The sequence below is a fragment of the Schistocerca nitens genome, chromosome 1 (assembly GCF_023898315.1).
Source record: "Schistocerca nitens isolate TAMUIC-IGC-003100 chromosome 1, iqSchNite1.1, whole genome shotgun sequence".
NCBI classification, from domain to species: domain Eukaryota; kingdom Metazoa; phylum Arthropoda; class Insecta; order Orthoptera; family Acrididae; genus Schistocerca; species Schistocerca nitens.
In genome coordinates this window covers 17,460,426-17,479,826 of record NC_064614.1, presented here as the reverse complement: position 1 = coordinate 17,479,826, position 19,401 = coordinate 17,460,426, and the positions used below count along the sequence as shown (strand labels likewise).

The following is a 19,401-nucleotide window of genomic DNA, read 5'->3' as shown; positions in this document are numbered from 1 at the left end:
CAACAGAACGTACCAGCGTGACTTCAAACACTTTGTTACAGGAAAAGTTAAAAATGTCCTCCGTTAGCGAGGATACATGCATCCACCCTCCGCCGCATGGAATCCCTGATGCGCTGATGCAGCCCTGGAGAATGGCGTATTGTATCACAGCCGTCCACAATACGAGCACGAAGAGTCCCTACATTTGGTACCGGGGTTGCGTAGACAAGAGCTTTCAAATGCCCCCATAAATGAAAGTCAAGAGGGTTGAGGTCAGGAGAGCGTGGAGGCCATGGAATTGGTCCGAATCTGTTGTTGAGAAGCGTACGAACACTTCGATTGAAATGTGCAGGAGCTCCATCGTGCATGAACCACATGTTGTGTCGTACTCGTAAAGGCACATGTTCTAGCAGCACAGGTAGAGTATCCCGTATGAAATCATGATAACGTGCTCCATTGAGCGTAGGTGGAAGAACATAGGACCCAATCAAGACATCACCAACAATGCCTGCCCAAACGTTCACAGAAAATCTGTGTTGATGACGTGATTGCACAATTGCGTGCGGATTGTCGTTAGCCCACACACGTTGATTGTGAAAATTTACAATTTGATCACGTTGGAATGAAGCCTCATCCGTAAAGGGAACATTTGCACTGAAGTGAGGATTGACACATTGTTGGATGAACCATTCGCAGAAGTGTAACCATGGAGGCCAATCAGCTGCTGATAGTGCCTGCACACTCTGTACATGGTACGGAAACAACTGGTTCTCCCGTAGCACTCTCCACACAGTGACGTGGTCAACGTTACCTTGTACAGCAGCAACTTCTCTTACGCTGACATTAGGGTTATCGTCAACTGCACGAAGAATTCCCTCGTCCATTGCAGGTGTCCTCGTCGTTCTAGGTCTTCCCCAGTCGCGAGTCATAGGTTGGAATTTTCCGTGCTCCCTAAGACGCCGATCAATTGCTTCGAACGTCTTCCTGTCGGGACGCCTTCGTTCTGGAAATGTCTCGATACAAACGTACCGCGCCACGGTTATCGCCCCGTGCTAATCCATACATCAAAAGGGCTTCTGCCAACTCCGCATTTGTAAACATTGCACTGATTGCAAAACCACGTTCGTGATGAACACTAACCTGTTGATGCTACGTACTGATGTGCTTGATGCTAGTACTGTAGAGCAATGAGTCGCATGTCAGCACAAGCACCGAAGTCAACATTACCTTCCTTCAATTGGGCCAACTGGCGGTGAATCGAGGAAGTACAGTACATACTGACGAAACTAAAATGATCTCTAACATGGAAATTAAGCGTTTCCGGACACATGTCCAAATAACATCTTTTCTTTACTTGTGTGTGAGGAATGTTTCCTGAAAGTCTGGCCGAACCTTTTTGTAACACCCTGTATACATATCTCACCTGGTCACAAAATTAAATTGCAGTGTCTCTATTCGACTCCCCTTTTGAAATTTGTAGGGTCATAATTTAGCGTTAGTAAAAATCCTTGAGTAACAAATGATAGTTTGCAGTGTTCATTGGGCCTCTAGATACTGATACAGGTTAATTGCCTACAGGCATAGGCGGTAGGGTAGTACAATGTCCCCTACGTGCTCGCGTGTAGACAGATGCGGTGATCGAGCGCGCCAAAGGAATATGTCGGTACTCTATAGTGCATGTTGGATTGCCACAGAGCTCTGTGGGCGAGCGTTATCCTGTTGAAAAACACTCCATAGAATGCTCTCCATGAATGGCAGCACAACAGGTCAAATAAAATGAAGGAGTAGGCCTAACCACGAGAGCGGCCATACTGTCACATGAAATCGCAACCTAGACCAGGTGTAGTGTGCCTAGCGTACAGATATGTTGGTTGCAGGCTCTCAACTGGCCAACTTCTATACAACTCATGGCTATCACCGGCACCGAGAAAGAATCACCTTTCATCAGAAAAGATGACAGGTCTCCACCCTGTTCTCCAATGAGCTCTCGCTTGACACCACTGAAGATGCAAATGGCGGTGTTTGGGGTCAGTGGAACGGACCATACAGGGCGTGTGGCTCAGAGCTGTCCTTGAAGTGACCGATTTGTAACAGTTCGTTGTGGCACTGAGATGCCATCTGCTGTTCAGATTGCCGATGCAGATGAAGTACGATGAGCCAGAGGCATACGCCGAAAGTGATGGTCTTACTGTAGGTAGTGCCACGTGGCTATCTGGAAACCGGTCTTCTTGCGACCGTACATTCTCGTGAACACCGCTGCGAGCAATCATGTACAGTGGCTATATTCCTTCCAAGACTTTCTGTAATACTGCAGAAGGAAAACTGAGCTTCTCGTAGCCCTGTTACGTGACCTCCTTCAAACTCGGCGAGGTGCTGAAATGGCGTATTTTTCGCCTTAAAGGCATTCTTGACTAACATCAACTCACCACGTCCAGTTGTAAAGTGTAAGGCAAATCCAACACCTTCCATGAAAACCCTGACATGATATCAAATCCGGCAATATGTCACATAGCTCCGAATAAATCCTGACGCTAAATTAACCAAAGTAATACGATCAACAAGTGAGCAAATGGAATACCACAGACTAACACAAGAACGCCTAAATGCATGTCATACCTTCCCACCGTGAAACAGACGCAGTTCCGAGGGGAGAAATGAGAACAGAAGCCGAGAGCAGAGCCGTGTAGGCTAGAAGGCCCTCCGACAAGAGCGGGACAATGGGACACCCACATCGCCGGCCGGCCGCCGGGAGGTCCACCCCCCAGTCCATGTTAAAAGATAGAACTCTCCAGAAGAACAGTATAGATCTTACGATAACACTAAAAGAGCCACACCAGCTGCAAGTTTTAGCGTGAGACTATACGCGTCTCTGTTACGTAGCAAACATTAAAAACATTGCCCCACCATGAAAAGTATAACGTTTCTCATTGGATAGACAGAATTTTTGTAGGCGGAGCTTAAGGTTAACATTGAGACGCTGATAGGTCAGTTGAAAACACAGCCAGATACCTTTTTTCTTAAACCAACTCTGGTAAATAGTAGTAGGGACAAGTTCAAGAGAGTGGCTACCGAGACGGCGAGGTGAGCGGAGCTGCGCCGCTCGCCACCCCCTGACGCTGACTAACCACAGACAAGGTAATGAACGCACGCGATGCCTCATAAGAGCGCATAAGGCTTCACTCAGAACTGCAGAAGTCTCATCTGTTACATCCCCTTTTTACGTAATACTAGTGTTGATCGTCAATTAAACTTCGTGGTATCCACATTTGCTACTTGAAGTTAAAATCTGAAACGCGATGATTTTTCTGTTATATAATTATTGAGAAGCCACATCAGCCACAGTAATTTACGACAAGTTAAATACGTAATTAAAGATAACTGAGGGTCACTGTAGACCATTTTTGATAGTTTTCTCTGTTATGAAACTTAAATTTAAACCTAGATTATAGATGTGATATGGCATAGGTCATCCTTCGATCCATTATAGAACTTGGAAACCCATTCAAGGAATATTCGTTCACATTTTTGTTGAACGCAGTTGGTTTTTATCATCCTGTATTAAAACATTTCCTTTTATCAATAGCGCAATTTATAAAGAATGTTTTGTGAGTAGAATAAAATTTCCAGTGGTAAACTTAACTGCTTTTTCGACGTTATTTTCCCCAGCTAACTAAAAATAGGAAAGCCTTGAACCCCTTGCACTAAATTTAGTTAGTATTAAAAATTCCAATGGTAAACTTAACTGCTTTTTCGACATTATTTTACCAGCTAACTAAAAATAGGAAAGCCTTGAACCCATTCGACTAAGTTCAGTTAGTATTAAGATTCTTTTACAGGGAGTGCAGTGGAGCTGACGCTGAGATCATCAAGTATTTGATTATATCATCGCTAGTCTCACTGAACTCTTCTGAACTCTACATGTCATGTGTGGTCTGACGTCTCCTTACCAGCAACAGGTCCCAGGTTCAAACTAGTCAATTCCCTAAAAAACATGCTCAGAGCGTCGTTGCGCGAAAGTGGTAGGGAGACACGACTTAGAAAATGGTTCAAATGGCTCTGAGCACTATGGGACTCAACTGCTGTGGTCATCAATCCCCTAGAACTTAGAACTACTTAAGCCTAAGTAACCTAAGGACATAACATACACCCATGCCCGAGGCAGTATTCGAACCTGCGACCGTAGCAGCACCGCGGCTCCGGACTGGAGCGCCTAGAACCGCACGGCCACCGCGGCCGGCCACGACTTAGAACAAGCAGACACCACGCAGAATGTTAGACAGTCTCAAAGATAAGTGACGGTCACGACCATTACAGCGTGTACTTAAACCAAACTAATCCGCATCCTCACAGTAGCACAAAGCGTCACTCTTATGCGACTGGCGTGAAGTTTTGAATAGACATCTTTCAGATGTAGAAATGCCTACCAACTTTACCTTATGTTCCATAATTCCGTCAGTATACGTGGTTTTCGAGCATTAAGGCCATGAATCCATATACGTGTGCAGGCAAAGTGGAGTGTTATTCCCTAACGAAAATACAGTCCTGGAAATGGAAAAAAGAACACATTGACACCGGTGTGTCAGACCCACCATACTTGCTCCGGACACTGCGAGAGGGCTGTACAAGCAATGATCACACGCACGGCACAGCGGACACACCAGGAACCGCGGTGTTGGCCGTCGAATGGCGCTAGCTGCGCAGCATTTATGCACCGCCGCCGTCAGTGTCAGCCAGTTTGCCGTGGCATACGGAGCTCCATCGCAGACACTGGTAGCATGCCGCGACAGCGTGGACGTGAACCGTATGTGCAGTTGACGGACTTTGAGCGAGGGCGTATAGTGGGCATGCGGGAGGCCGGGTGGACGTACCGCCGAATTGCTCAACACGTGGGGCGTGAGGTCTCCACAGTACATCGATGTTGTCGCCAGTGGTCGGCGGAAGGTGCACGTGCCCGTCGACCTGGGACCGGACCGCAGCGACGCACGGATGCACGCCAAGACCGTAGGATCCTACGCAGTGCCGTAGGGGACCGCACCGCCACTTCCCAGCAAATTAGGGACACTGTTGCTCCTGGGGTATCGGCGAGGACCATTCGCAACCGTCTCCATAAAGCTGGGCTACGGTCCCGCACACCGTTAGGCCGTCTTCCGCTCACGCCCCAACATCGTGCAGCCCGCCTCCAGTGGTGTCGCGACAGGCGTGAATGGAGGGACGAATGGAGACGTGTCGTCTTCAGCGATGAGAGTCGCTTCTGCCTTGGTGCCAATGATGGTCGTATGCGTGTTTGGCGCCGTGCAGGTGAGCGCCACAATCAGGACTGCATACGACCGAGGCACACAGGGCCAACACCCGGCATCATGGTGTGGGGAGCGATCTCCTACACACTGGCCGTACACCACTGGTGATCGTCGAGGGGACACTGAATAGTGCACGGTACATCCAAACCGTCATCGAACCCATCGTTCTACCATTCCTAGACCGGCAAGGGAACTTGCTGTTCCAACAGGACAATGCACGTCCGCATGTATCCCGTGCCACCCAACGTGCTCTAGAAGGTGTAAGTCAACTACCCTGGCCAGCGAGATCTCCGGATCTGTCCCCCATTGAGCATGTTTGGGACTGGATGAAGCGTCGTCTCACGCGGTCTGCACGTCCAGCACGAACGCTGGTCCAACTGAGGCGCCAGGTGGAAATGGCATGGCAAGCCGTTCCACAGGACTACATCCAGCATCTCTACGATCGTCTCCATGGGAGAATAGCAGCCTGCATTGCTGCGAAAGGTGGATGTACACTGTACTAGTGCCGACATTGTGCATGCTCTGTTGCCTGTGTCTATGTGCCTGTGGTTCTGTCAGTGTGATCATGTGATGTATATGACCCCAGGAATGTGTCAATAAAGTTTCCCCTTCCTGGGACAATGAATTCACGGTGTTCTTATTTCAATTTCCAGGAGTGTAAATTCTTCAATATATAGGGTGATTTTTTCCACCATGTACAAATCTAGGGACTGATCGATGGGAGGACACGGAACAAAAGAGGGCCCGCATTTCGTGGTCGTGCGGTAGCGTTCTCGCTTCCCACGCCCGGGTTCCCGTGTTCGATTGCCGGCGGGGTCAGGGATTTTCTCTGCCTCGTGATGGCTGGGTGTTGTGTGCTGTCCTTAGGTTAGTTAGGTTTAAGTAGTTCTAAGTTCTAGGGGACTGATGACCATAGATGTTAAGTCCCATAGCGCTCAGAGCCATTTGAACAAAAGAGGACTAATGGCCTTATGTTCGGGAATGCACGGTTTCCATGCTAGAGACCATTTACTCAATCATACTTTGTTACAGAGACTGCAGTCTAATGTGCGCTGCACCGTGCAGCCACAGATACAGTATGCACGGTTTCCTCCTAGAGGGTGGTACTGTTCCTCATACGTCACGCCCTAGCGCCGTCTTCTGACTCTAGAGGAGCATTTTTTTTCATTTAGAATGTTACAAGCGCATTCCTCGCCGGCGTTTTTGCGAGGTCTCCAGAGGCAAACCGTTGCAGGTGGAGGAAGTGGCGGGGACGGAGGCTGAGGCTGTGGCGCTGGCGGAGCCTCCAGAGGTGGCGACGGCGGCCGGCTGGCCCAACAGCACCTGTGGGGAGGGCGCCACGGCCCGCGGACCCGGGCAGCGGGTGGTCGCCTTCAGCTACTACGGCGACGTCAACAACACCAGGGGCTACTTCACGGTGAGCACGCGCGACACCGACTCAAGGAAGGCCTCGGCGCTTGTTGGTGACGTCACGTCAGCTAGGCGCGGCGAACGCCAGATCTGTTGCAGGCATACTCTTCATGGTGGTGTCTCCCTCCCTGACACAGAAAATATGAAACTATCGGCCGTAGTTGACCAATTAATAGTGCAATTCATTACACTTCTTAACAAATAGTGTACTCCTGAACTTAAATTTCCACCTGTTTTAAGGACTGATATACAAAAACAACTTCATGGTCCAGCAGCAACAGAATTCGTGCTTCTTTACCTTATTTGTAAATCTGAGGAAGTTACGTTTGTATTGGGTTGCTTTTACGAGAAACTGTGAACATATTGGTGCTCTTCTTTGGGTATCTGGGTTGACTATAGGGTGGGGAGCACTGAATGTTAATGAAATATCTCGCGACTGGACACGTTGGGGGAGGGGGTGGGGGACAGAAGAAGATGCAAAAGAGAGATACTTGTTTTATCAAATAAAATTTTTTTATCTTATAAAGTTCCTCCTTTCAGTTGCAAGAGGGGAATATTTGTCTTTTCTAATGTGCATGTTTAAAAAAGTTTAAGCTCAGCAGTATTTTCGACGTATGAAGCTATTTTGTTTCCTGTTTAGAATTCCTTTCGTTGAAAACGACTGTAATCTAATGACTGGCAACAGTTGGACATTTACACATGTAAATTAGTTCACGTTTCCAGTGACGATGTCAAACGAAAATAAATAAATAAAAGAAACGAGTTCATTGTAAGGGGGTTGTGGTAAGTTTCGATAACAAAATAGATCAAGTAAATATAGTTACTTGAATGTAAAATTTCCGAAGCTTGCAATAGGGCAAAGCATCTTCTCATATTGATCTACGTTTTTTTCGATAGGATTCAGTAATACAGAACTATGATCTTCATTTGTAGCTTTGCGATAGTAAGAAAATCTTTCATCTAAATAAAACTGCAGAATCCAAAACAATACCAAACATTTTGTCCAAAAATAAGAGATTTATAGTGATAAGCGCGACCAGGCGTTTCTGCCTGCAACAGACCTGGCGTTCGCCGTGCCTAGCTGACGTGACGTCACCAACAAGCGCCGACGCCTTCCTTTGAGTCGGTGTTGGCACACATCGACCCGCTTCAACTTTCGCAAGTGCTTTAGCAGGCCAGTGCGCAACCCAAGCACGAATCACGAACCCACCTCAAAGCTTTCCGTCCTCCTGTTCCTTATCTCCCACTGTGTTCAGAATTGGGATGTAAGGGCGTCTTCTGAGTCGCGCTTCGATACCTCTGGCTGTGGAGAAGATAAGAGATGTGGAGCACATTCCCGCAAAAAGGCAATGGTCTCACGTTCGGGACCCGGTCCGGAGCACAGTTTTAAATTGCTAGAAAGTTTAAAATCAGAACACACTCTTTTGCCGAGTGAAAAATCATCCTGGAAAAGTCTAGTAGGTTTGGGTCCAGATAAGTAAGAGGCCAGGGAATTGGTCAACCTCTGTCTCTCCACCTGTCACGGAATCTCTTGTTCAGAAACCAATGAGAATTATCACTGAAATAAGGAGCGGCTTCCTCGTGTATGAAGTATGCTTCGTCGCACTGATAAAGGCATGACTTGTAGCAGATGAAGCAGACTGTTTCCGAGGTCAGCGTTTGATTTCGTCCATTGAGCGTGGGTGATAAACATAAGACCTTAACAGACATTCATCAACACAATTACCTTAAGGTAAGGCCCCTGTCACACGGACTGAGACTTGAGTTCACCTGACAAGACTGCCGTCCAATCAGCACTCCTGCCGACGTTTGTCTTCATAACCTGATAGGCATGGCAGTGCGACTACTCCACAGTGGTGCTCAGTAGCATCCGTGGCTGCTTTACGAGGTGCATTCAAGTTCTAAGGCCTCCGATTTTGTTTCTAATTAACTACTCACCCGAAATCGATGAAACTGGCGTTACTTCTCGACGTAATCGCCCTGCAGACGTACACATTTTTCACAACGCTGACGCCATGATTCCATGGCAGCGCCGAAGGCTTCTTTAGGAGTCTGTTTTGACCACTGGGAAATCGCTGAGGCAATAGCAGCACGGCTGGTGAATGTGCGGCCACGGAGAGTGTCTTTCATTGTTGGAAAAAGCCAAAAGTCACTAGGAGCCAGGTCAGGTGAGTAGGGAGCATGAGGAATCACTTCGAAGTTATCACGAAGAAACTGTTGCGTAACGTTAGCTCGATGTGCGGGTGCGTTGTCTTGGTGAAACAGCACACGCGCAACCCTTCCCGGACGTTTTTGTTGCAGTGCAGGATGGAATTCGTTCTTCAAAACATTTTCGTAGGATGCACCTGTTACCGTAGTGCCCTTTGGAACGCAATGGGTAAGGATTACGCCCTCGCTGTCCCAGAACATGGACACCATCATTTTTTCAGCACTGGCGGTTACCCGAAATTTTTTTGGTGGCAGTGAATCTGTGTGCTTCCATTGAGCTGACTGGCGCTTTGTTTCTGGATTGAAAAATGGCATCCACGTCTCATCCATTGTCACAACTGACGAAAAGAAAGTCCCATTCATGCTGTCGTTGCGCGTCAACATTGCTTGGCAACATGCCACACGGGCAGCCGTGTGGTCGTCCGTCAGCATTCGTGGCACCAACCTGGATGACACTTTTCGCATTTTCAGGTTGTCATGCAGGATTGTGTGCACAGAACCCACAGAAATGCCAACTCTGGAGGCGATCTGTTCAACAGTCATTCGGCGATCCCCCAAAACAGTTCTCTCCACTTTCTCGATCGTGTCGTCAGACCGGCTTGTGCGAGCCCGAGGTTGTTTCGGTTTGTTGTCACACGATGTTCTGCCTTCATTAAACTGTCGCACCCACGAACGCACTTTCGACACATCCATAACTCCATCACCACACGTCTCCTTCAACTGTCGATGAATTTCAATTGGTTTCACACCACGCAAATTCAGAAAACGAATGATTGCACGCTGTTCAAATAAGGAAAACGTCGCTATTTTAAGTATTTAAAACAGTTCTCATTCTCGCCGCTGGCGGTAAAATTCCATCTGACGTACGGTGCTGCCATCTCTGGGACGTATTGACAATGAACGCGGCCTCATTTTAAAACAATGCGCATGTTTTTATCTCTTTCCAGTCCAGAGAAAAATAATCGGAGGCCTTAGAACTTGAATGCACCTCGTATATTGTATGTACTGAAGCGTAGCGCCTGTGTATCGTACCTATTTACAGGGTGACAATTATTGAACTACATGAAATAAAGTTGTCATAATTTCTGAACGGTTTACGTCAGGTCATCAAACTGCACGGTTGGCTACGGGGCATGTTGGGAATTGGTATGGTTTGGTTTAGCGACGAAGTCCACTTTCATTTCGATGGGTTCGTCAATAAGCAAAATTGGCGCATTTTGGGGACTGAGAATCCGCATTTGTCGATCGAGAAGTCTCTTCACCCTCGATGGGTGACTGTGTGGTATGCAGTGTCAAGTCGCGGAATAATCGGTGCGCCATTCGTTGATGGTACGTTGACTACCGAACGATATGTGAAGGTTTTAAATAATCGTGTTATCCCCCTGTATCAAAAGTGACCCTGATTTCGACAAGATGTGTTTCATGCATGATGGAGCTCGACCCCATCGAAGCAGGAAAGTGTTTGACGTCATGGAGGAGCACTTTCGAGACCGCATTCTGGCTCTGGGGAGCCAGGGGCCTTTGGAAACGCCCTCGATTGTTCGCCATATTTTCCGGATCTGAACACATGCGACTCCTTTTTGTGCAGCTATATTAAGGTGTACAGCAACAACTCCAATCTATTGCTGCGCTTAAAACGGCCATGCAGGAGGTCATCAACAGCATCGATGTTCCGACACTTCAAAGGGTCATCCAGAATTTCGATATTCGTCTGAGCCACATCATCCTAATTATGGTAGGCATATCGAACATGTCATAATCTAGAATGAGATTTTCACTCTGCAGCGGAGTGTGCGCTGATATGAAACTTCTTGGCAGATTAAAACTGTGTACCCGACCGGGACTCGAACTCGGGACCTTTGCCTTTCGCGGGCAAGTGCTCTACCATCTGAGCTACCGAAGCACGACTCACGCCCAGTACTCACAGCTTTACTTCTGCCAGTATCTCGTCTCCTATCTCCGAAACTTTACAGAAGCTCTCCTGGAGAGTTTCATGTCATAATCTGAATACGAAAACTGTAGCGACTTTTCATGTTGAATAAATTGTTTGCACGCCGTAGTTTGCAACTAATTTACATTTTTTTCATATAGTTCAATAATTTTCGCCCTGTTGCTGGACCATTACAGCAATGATCAGACGTGCAGTATGAGTCACGCGTAAGACATGTGGCTTCAGGCGGCTCGAGTGTAAGTAGTTTCTATGCGATCTGGTAGACGTCAACATCTAACGAACACTGTTTGAGCTGCTGTCAAAATACTGTCATTTTTATTTGCAGTTCTGTGTGTTTAATTTTCTAAATGTTTATTAATTACTACTATAATTGAACTTAGTTACGAGAGTGAATGAAGGTGTGAATGTGAAGTAATTGGTCACATGAGGAATGTTCGAGAATGACACGCGTGTTATTCATTCGTACCGGGGAATATGTTATAAATTATTTCGTCAGCTTGTGGTACTAGGGGAAATGAGATTATAATTTCGGTAAAGTAGTTTCGTTAAGAAGGAATTAATTGTATATTTGTGGGTTTTGAAGATTTATTCATTTTAATTTACTGTTCTGATTCAGGGACAAATTTTGTTTGGTTCTGTATACATGCATGGGATTGTGCGGGTTTGATATTGCTTTCTGATTGGCTGTGATGTCTCTCTGTCAGTCAGAAATTAGCATATTTATGGGGTACTATAAAGTTCTGTTGTGTAAAGAGATGTGTAGAGTTGGTGTTTGGATGTCATAATGATCAGACCTATTGATATGTGGTCCGTTGAAATTTATTAATATTGTGATATTTCGGTACCAAAATGTTTGAGAAGCGCCGTAAAGTGTGACAGAGAATTGCGATTTAATGCACTGGGTGAAATTCAGAGCATGTGGTGACTTGAACATTTTGTTCTGTGAGACTGATTATAGCGACATTTGAGCGAGTTATTCTAAAAGAAACAATTCGTTTCTAAACTCTCGGTGAAGAATAATTCATAATTACCGTAAACTGGCTACGCTTACGGATGATGTGTGCGCGTGGACTTTTCAGATTTCGTGCAGTTTAGAGTAAGTGTTGGTAGTGACTGGTGTAAGCAAGCATATCGTAACAGAGTGGTATATTACGCACATAAATACTTTTATTTAACTATTCCTTCTACAGACAAAGTAGTTTTAGTGCTACCTGTAGTTACGATGTGTACAGTTGCTTTTTGTATAGCTGTTTGCGGCTGAGAACTGCATGTCAGCAACTTCAAGGAGTCATGCGTGTTAGAATGGATTCACCACGAGGTGAGTGGAACTTTATACATTTTTCGCTGCACCGCGCCACCGCAGAATCCATTACTGAGAAGTGAACATTCCACGAGACTCGAAGTACCGTTTCGCTACTAAGGAAAAGCTGCGTTACTCTCATATTTTCTTCCCCGCATGCAGTTCGAGCCCGACTCGGGGACAGGTGGCAGTTTCCGTTTCCTTCCAGATGTTTATCCTCAGTGGAGCACCTCGTCGGTGATACGGACTGCCCAACACACAATCGGTCGCCATGTTATTTTTCCGCGTGCAATTCCTGTTCGATAAAGGCAAAGTCGGCAGTACTCGTAATCCACCACTTTCTTACTCGTTTTGCAAGTCAGTGTGTAAGTAGGCTGTTTAGGTTTTTTTATTGGTAACGCCACGTAGCGCTCTGTATGAAAATCGCTGGCTGTGCTGTGTGCAGTCTGTGGCTGGTTTGCATTGTTGTTGGCTATTGTAGTGTTGGGCAGTTGGCTGTGACAAGCGCGTAGCGTTGCTCAGTTGGAGGTGAGCCGCCAGCAGTGGTGGATGTGGGGAAGTGAGATGGCGGATTTTTGAGAGCGGATAATCTGGACGTTTGTCCATCAGAAACAGTACATTTGTAAGAATGGATGTCATGAACTGCTATATATATTATGACTATTAAGGTAAATACATTGTTTGTTCTCTATTAAAATCTTTCATTTGCTAACTATGCCTATCAGTAGTTAGTGCCTTCCGTAGTTTGAATCTTTTATTTAGCTGGCAGTAGTGGTGCTCTCTGTATTGCAGTAGTTCGAGTAACGAATATTTTTGTGAGGTAAGTGATTCATGAAAGGTATAGGTTAATGTTAGTCAGGGCCATTCTTTTGTAGGGATTACTGAAAGTCATTGCGGTGCGCTAAAAAATATTGTGTGTCAGTTTAAGCACAGTCATGTATAATTTTTCTAAGGCGACGTTACAAGTGTTACGGGCTGCCCAACACAATGTCGGTCGCCAAGTTTTTTTTTTTTTTCCTCGTGCTTTAACTGTTCGATAAGGACAAAGTCGGCAGTACTCGTAATCCACCAGTTTCTTACTCCCAGATGCGTTTTGCACGTTGAAAATATGAACAGATGTATGGGAACTGTACGTCTACAACGTCACTTAATTCGACCTACCTACGAGTTTTACAAAGTGTTTAGTTCACTTACAGAATTAAATTTTGATCTCAAGTAAGAAAATAGGTTAGTTTTGTTTTACAACGACGGATTACATTATTCATATGAGTTCACAGCAACGTTTATTTAGTACATTTCTCATTGTGGTCTTTAGTCCTGAGACTGGTTTGGTGCAGCCCTCCATGCTACTCTATCCTGTGCAAGCCGCTTCATCTCCCAGTACGTACTGCAGCCCACATCCTTCTGAATCTGCTTAGTGTATTCATCTCTTGGTCTCCCTCTACGATTTTTACCCTCCACGCTGCCCTCCAGTACCAAATTGGTGATCCCTTGATGCCTCAGAACATGTCCTACCAACCGATAACGTCTTCTGGTCAAGTTGTGCCACAAACGTCTCTTCTCCCCAATCCTATTCAGTACCTCCTCATTAGTTAAGTGATCTGCCCATCTAATCTTCAGCATTCTTCTGTAGCACCACATTTTAAAAACTTCTATTCTCTTCTTGTCTAAACTATTTATCGTCCATGTTTCACTTCCAACCATGGCTACCCTCCATACACATACTTTCAGAAACGACTTCCTGACACTTAAATCTATACTCGATGTTAACAAATTTCTCTTCTTCAGAAACGCTTTCCTTGCCATTGCCAGTCTACATTTTATATGCTCTCTACTTCGACCATCATCAGTTATTTTGCTCCCCAAATAGCAAAACTCCTTTACTACTTTAAGTGTCTCATTTCCTAATGTAATTCCCTCAGCATCACCCGACTTAATTCGACTACATTCCATTATCCTCGATTTGCTTTTGTTGATGTTCATCTTATATCCTCTTTTCACGACACTGTCCATTCCGTTCAACTGCTCTTCCAAGTCCTTTGCTGTCTCTGACAGAATTACAGTGTCATCGGCGAACCTCAAAGTATTTATTTCTTCTCCCTGGATTTTAATACCTACTCCGGATTTGTCTTTTGTTTCCTTTAGTGGTTGCTCAATATACGAGGTGCGGCTAGAAAAAAAACCGGACTGATGCTGGAAAAAACATTTATTTACAATTATTTACAATTTCATGTTATCTCCTTCAATGTACTCTCCTCCTCGGTCTCTACACCGCTCCATACGAATTTTCCACTGTTCATAGCAATGCTGCAGATCATTTTCGGTAAGTCCATACATTACTTCCGTCGCTTTTTCTTTTACTGCTTGAACAGTCTCAAATCTAGTTCCTTTCAAAGCTGACTTGACTTTAGGGAAAAGAAAAAAGTCACAGGGGGTCAAATCAGGTGAGTAGGGTGGATGATCTAAGATGGGAATGTTGTGTTTTGCCAAAAACGTCTTCACTGACAACGCACTGTGAGCTGGGGCATTGTCTTGGTGAAGGATCCATGACTTTTTTCTCCACAAATCGTTCCGTTTTCTCCGTACTCGCTCACGTAGGGTAGCCAGGACGCTAATGTAGTAATGCTGATTCACTGTTTGTCCCTCTGGTACCCAATCAATGTGCACAATCCCTTTGATGTCAAAAAAAAAAAAAAAAAAAACAATCATCATTGCCTTGAGTTTCGATTTTGACATTCGTGCTTTTTTTTTCGTGGAGAACCAGGAGTTTTCCAATGCATCGATTGGCGTTTAGTTTCGGGATCGTAAGTAAAAAACCACGATTCATCGCAAGTAATCACTTTTTGTAAGAAGGTGGGATCACTTTCAATGTTTTCCAGGATGTCAGAAGAAATCATTCTTCGGCGTTCCTTCTGTTCAATTGTGAGACACTTTGGAACCATTTTTGAACACACTTTGTTCATGTTGAAACTTTCATGAAGAATCTGCGTAACACTTTCCTTGTCAACTCCTGTTAACTCAGACACTGCTCTGATTGTTAAACGGCGATCTTGTCGAACAAGTTTACCGATTTTTTCAATGTTAGCATCAGTTTTTGCTGACAATGGTCTGCCAGTGCGAGTGGCATCACTGGTGTCTTCGCGGCCATCTTTAAATCGTTTAAACCACTCAAACACTTGTGTTCGCGATAAACAATCATCGCCGTACACTTGTTGTAACATTACAAACGTTTCACTTGAAGATTTTCCTAGTTTGAAACAAAATTTGATGTTAACACGCTGTTCTTTCTGTACACTCAACATTTTCCGACGCACAGACAAAACGTCAACTACTTAAAACAGACGCCACGGGCAGACTGAGTGCAGGAGGCAGATGAAACTCGAGCAGTAGGCGGAGCGAGAGTCACGTGACAGGCCACGCGACTTTCAGCCTTATTGCATTCGTTTTATTGTTTCACCAGTACTAGTCCGGTTTTTTTCCAGCCACACCTCGTACAGAATGAATAACATCGGGGATAGGCTACAACCCTGTCTCACTCCCTTCCCAACCACTGCTTCCCTTTCATGTCCCTCGACTCTTATAACTGCCATCTGGTTTCTATACAAATTGTAAACAGCCTTTCGCTCCCTATATTTTACCCCTGCCACCTTCAGAATTTGAAAGAGAGTATTCCAGTCAACATTGTCAAAAGCTTTCTCTAAGTCTGAAAATGCTAGAAACGTAGGTTTGCCTTTTCTTAATCTAACTTCTAAGATAAGTCGTAAGGTCAGTATTGCCTCACGTGTTCCAATATATCGACGGAATCCAAACTGATCTTCTCCGAGGTCGGCTTCTACCAGTTTTTCCATTCGTCTGTAAAGAATTCGCGTTAGTATTTTGCAGCCGTGACTTATTAAACTGATAGTTCGGTAATTTTCACATCTGTCAACACCTGCTTTCTTTGGGATTGGAATTATTATATTCTTCTTGAAGTCTGAGGGTATTTCGTCTGTCTCATACATTTTGCTCACCAGATGGTAGAGTTTTGTCAGGACTGGCTCTCCCAAGACTGTCTGAAGTTCTAACGGAATGTTGTCTACTCCCGGGGCCTTGTTCCAACTTAGGTCTTTCAGTGCTCTGTCAAACTCTTCACGCAGTATCATATCTACCATTTCAACTTCATCTACATCCTCCTCCATTTCCATAATATTGCCCTCAAGTACCTCGCCCTTGTACAGACCCTCTGTATACTCCTTCCGCGCAATCAGAATTGAGCGGAAACGAAGCAAATTGTGGGCTTTTTGAAGAGAAGAGCGAAGAAACAGAGCGAAGTGTGATTTATGTCGATAATCATATTCAGTCAGAGGAGCGTCCACAGGAAATTTGAAAAAAAAAAAAAAATCATTTGCTGGTCGATGGACCTATGATCGTCTATTTCCGTCAGAGACGCAACATCTACCACAGACTTCTACACTACGATTTCACTCGTCTTTGAGTCAACACTGTAAAAGTGCTCGAGAAAGTAAAGTTAGTCCCTGTATTGTGTAATTTGGAAGTTCTACGAAAAAGTCAAGACAGACAAACCTCCCAGGCTTTGTAAAAGTACGGAAATATGGTACAGAAAAATTATTTACTCCTAAAAGGAACTGTCAAAGTACGTCCCGCCTTTATCTATTTCAGAAGAGTCGGGTTTTACTGGACTACTATCTTACGTGGAACCGAACTGACCAGTTTCATAGCCGTATTAGGTACACATACAGGGATTCATTGAACGCAGAAAGAGAAGACGTGTGCCTGAACGATGGTTAAATGACTTAACTTCAACCTTCATTATTATTGTACAAGATAAACAAGTACCTTCTGTAATCAGTGGTTCTTATTGATGTTACAATGACTGATTAGTTATTGCAGCTATTCTACAATCTACAAGTAGTGTTTAAGTGATTATTTGCTACGGGCAATCTGCGCTGTTAGTTTTAGTTACTGACTACGCACTAACAGTATTCTTCGCTAAGCAACTACTACACTAGCTGCAGCGTTACAGGTTGTGCCAGTTAATACAATCCTACTATGAAATGGCTGCAGTTTCAGTTATCTAATACTTCCTTACAACTAATTTCTACAATACTAACCTATCCTACAGCAAATTCAGTGCGTTAGTCAAATCCGGTGTTTGGGACACCCCTCCCCCTAGTCCTGAGCATGGCGGATCCCGACCATAATGGCGGTCGGCCAGTCTACGCCCCGGCGGTATGGGATTGGCGAGGGTCAAAAAAGGGGAGAATGGAAGAACAAGGGAAATTGTGGCTGATGAAGAAGGTTCGCAGAAGAGCTTCTGTGAAGTTTGGAATGTAGGAGACGAGGTACATCCCATGCTTTTCTAAATTTAGCGATCCTCCAAGTGTCCCTGAAGAACCTTGCGCGCTACCTCGTTGCCTGTGTTATTTAAGATTTGAAATGTACCCTCCTGTCGCAACAGGTTAAATGCGTCGTGATTTGGTAATTGCTGCCTTAACGCAGCTGCCACATGATTGTACAGGAGGCACTCGAAAACCACGTGGTCGGGGGTTCCCTCCCGTGCCCCACAGTCGCACGCAGGTGTAGGCCTTCTCCAAACCGGCATAAACATGGCGGATATGGTCCATGGCCAATGAGGGAGTGGAACAATCCCCTCGATGGTTTAAAATACCCCATAGCTACCCGTTCCCTAACATCAAGTAGGAGATGGTACGTTCTTCTCCTAGTGTTTTCTGCCTCCCATAATTTCTGCCGTAATTATATTCCCAGTCTTTTGATGGACTTCTGTCCCAAACTTCAAAACCTACAAAAAAAAAAAAAAAAACCTTCCCGGCAGATTAAAACTGTGTGCCAGACTGAGACTCGAACTCGGGACCTTTGCCTATCACCGGCAAGTGCTCTATCGACTGAGCTACCCAAGCACAACTCACAGCCCCTCCTCATAGCTTCAATTCTGCCAGTACCGCGTCTCCTGCCTTCCAAACTTCACAGAGGCTCTTCTGTGAACCTTCTTCGAGACCCATAATTTCCCTTGTTCCTCCATTCTCCCCTGTTTTGACCCAGAACCATGCGGCTTCCTCCCTGATTTTGATGTCTAGGGGACAAAGCTCCAACAAAGCCCCTGCTGGTGATGTCCTATAAGCTCCTAACGAACGTAGCGACATGTTCCTTTGCACCCTTGTCACGGCCATGGCGGGGATGAACCTCGTGAGCCTGTGTGCCCACACTCCCTAACCGTAACCCACTCTGGATGTCAGTATACTATTAGGGTATACTTTTATTAGCTCCGCCGGTAAATAGAATCTAAAAGATGGTTCAAATGGCTCTGAGCACTATGGGACTCAACTGCTGTGGTCATAAGTCCCCTAGAACTTAGAACTACTTAAACCTAACTAACCTAAGGACAGCACACAACACCCAGCCATCACGAGGCAGAGAAAATCCCTGATCCCGCCGGGAATCGAACCCGGGAACCCGGGCGTGGGAAGCGAGAACGCTACCGCACGACCACGAGATGCGGGCAAATAGAATCTCTTTCCCCCAATATCTATAAGGTTATTGAGCACTTCTAACAAGGGAACCTCCCCATCGCACCCCCCTCAGATTTAGTTATAAATTGGCACAGTGGATAGGCCTTGAAAAACTGAACACGGATCAATCGAGAAAACAGAAAGAAGTTGTGTGGAACTATGAAAAAAATAAGCAAAATATACAAACTTAGTAGTACATGCGCAAGATATGCAACATCAAGGATAGAATAAGCTCAGGAGCGCCATGGTCCCGTGGTTAGCGTGAGCAGCTGCGGAAGCAGAGGTCCTTGGTTCAAGTCTTCCCTCCAGTGAAAAGTTTAATTTCTTTATTTTCGCGAAGTTAAGATCTGTCCGTTCATTCATTGACCTCTTTGTTCACTGTAATAAGTTTAGTCTCTGTGTTTTGCGAGCGCAACGCGAAACCGTGCGATTAGTAGACGAAAGGACGTGCCTCTCCAATGGGAACCGAAAACATTTCATCGCAAGGACATAGGTCAACCGACACCTCCACAGGAAAACACGTATGATATATTCTATACGACACTGGTGACGGCATGTGTGTCACATTACAGGAATATGTTGTCGACCCACCTAACTTGTACACCTGGCGAATAGGTAAAAAAATTCTTCTACCTTGCCCGGTTTAGGTTTTCTTGTGGATATGATAATCACTCCCAAAAAAGTGATCAAAACATAAAGAGTTTGTCACATAAACTGAAAATAAAAAAT

At 45.3% G+C, this 19,401-nt stretch overlaps 1 protein-coding gene across 1 annotated transcript in view; it reads left to right on the top strand.

Annotated features, from left to right (window-relative positions):
* The window catches only part of LOC126248515 (uncharacterized), a 166,880-nt gene that overhangs the window by 29,585 nt on the left and 117,894 nt on the right, over positions 1–19,401 (top strand). The window contains exon 2 of the mRNA XM_049949569.1: positions 6,511–6,693. Coding sequence (XP_049805526.1) covers positions 6,511–6,693 — 183 coding nt within the window. The remainder of the gene's footprint in view (positions 1–6,510; positions 6,694–19,401) is intronic.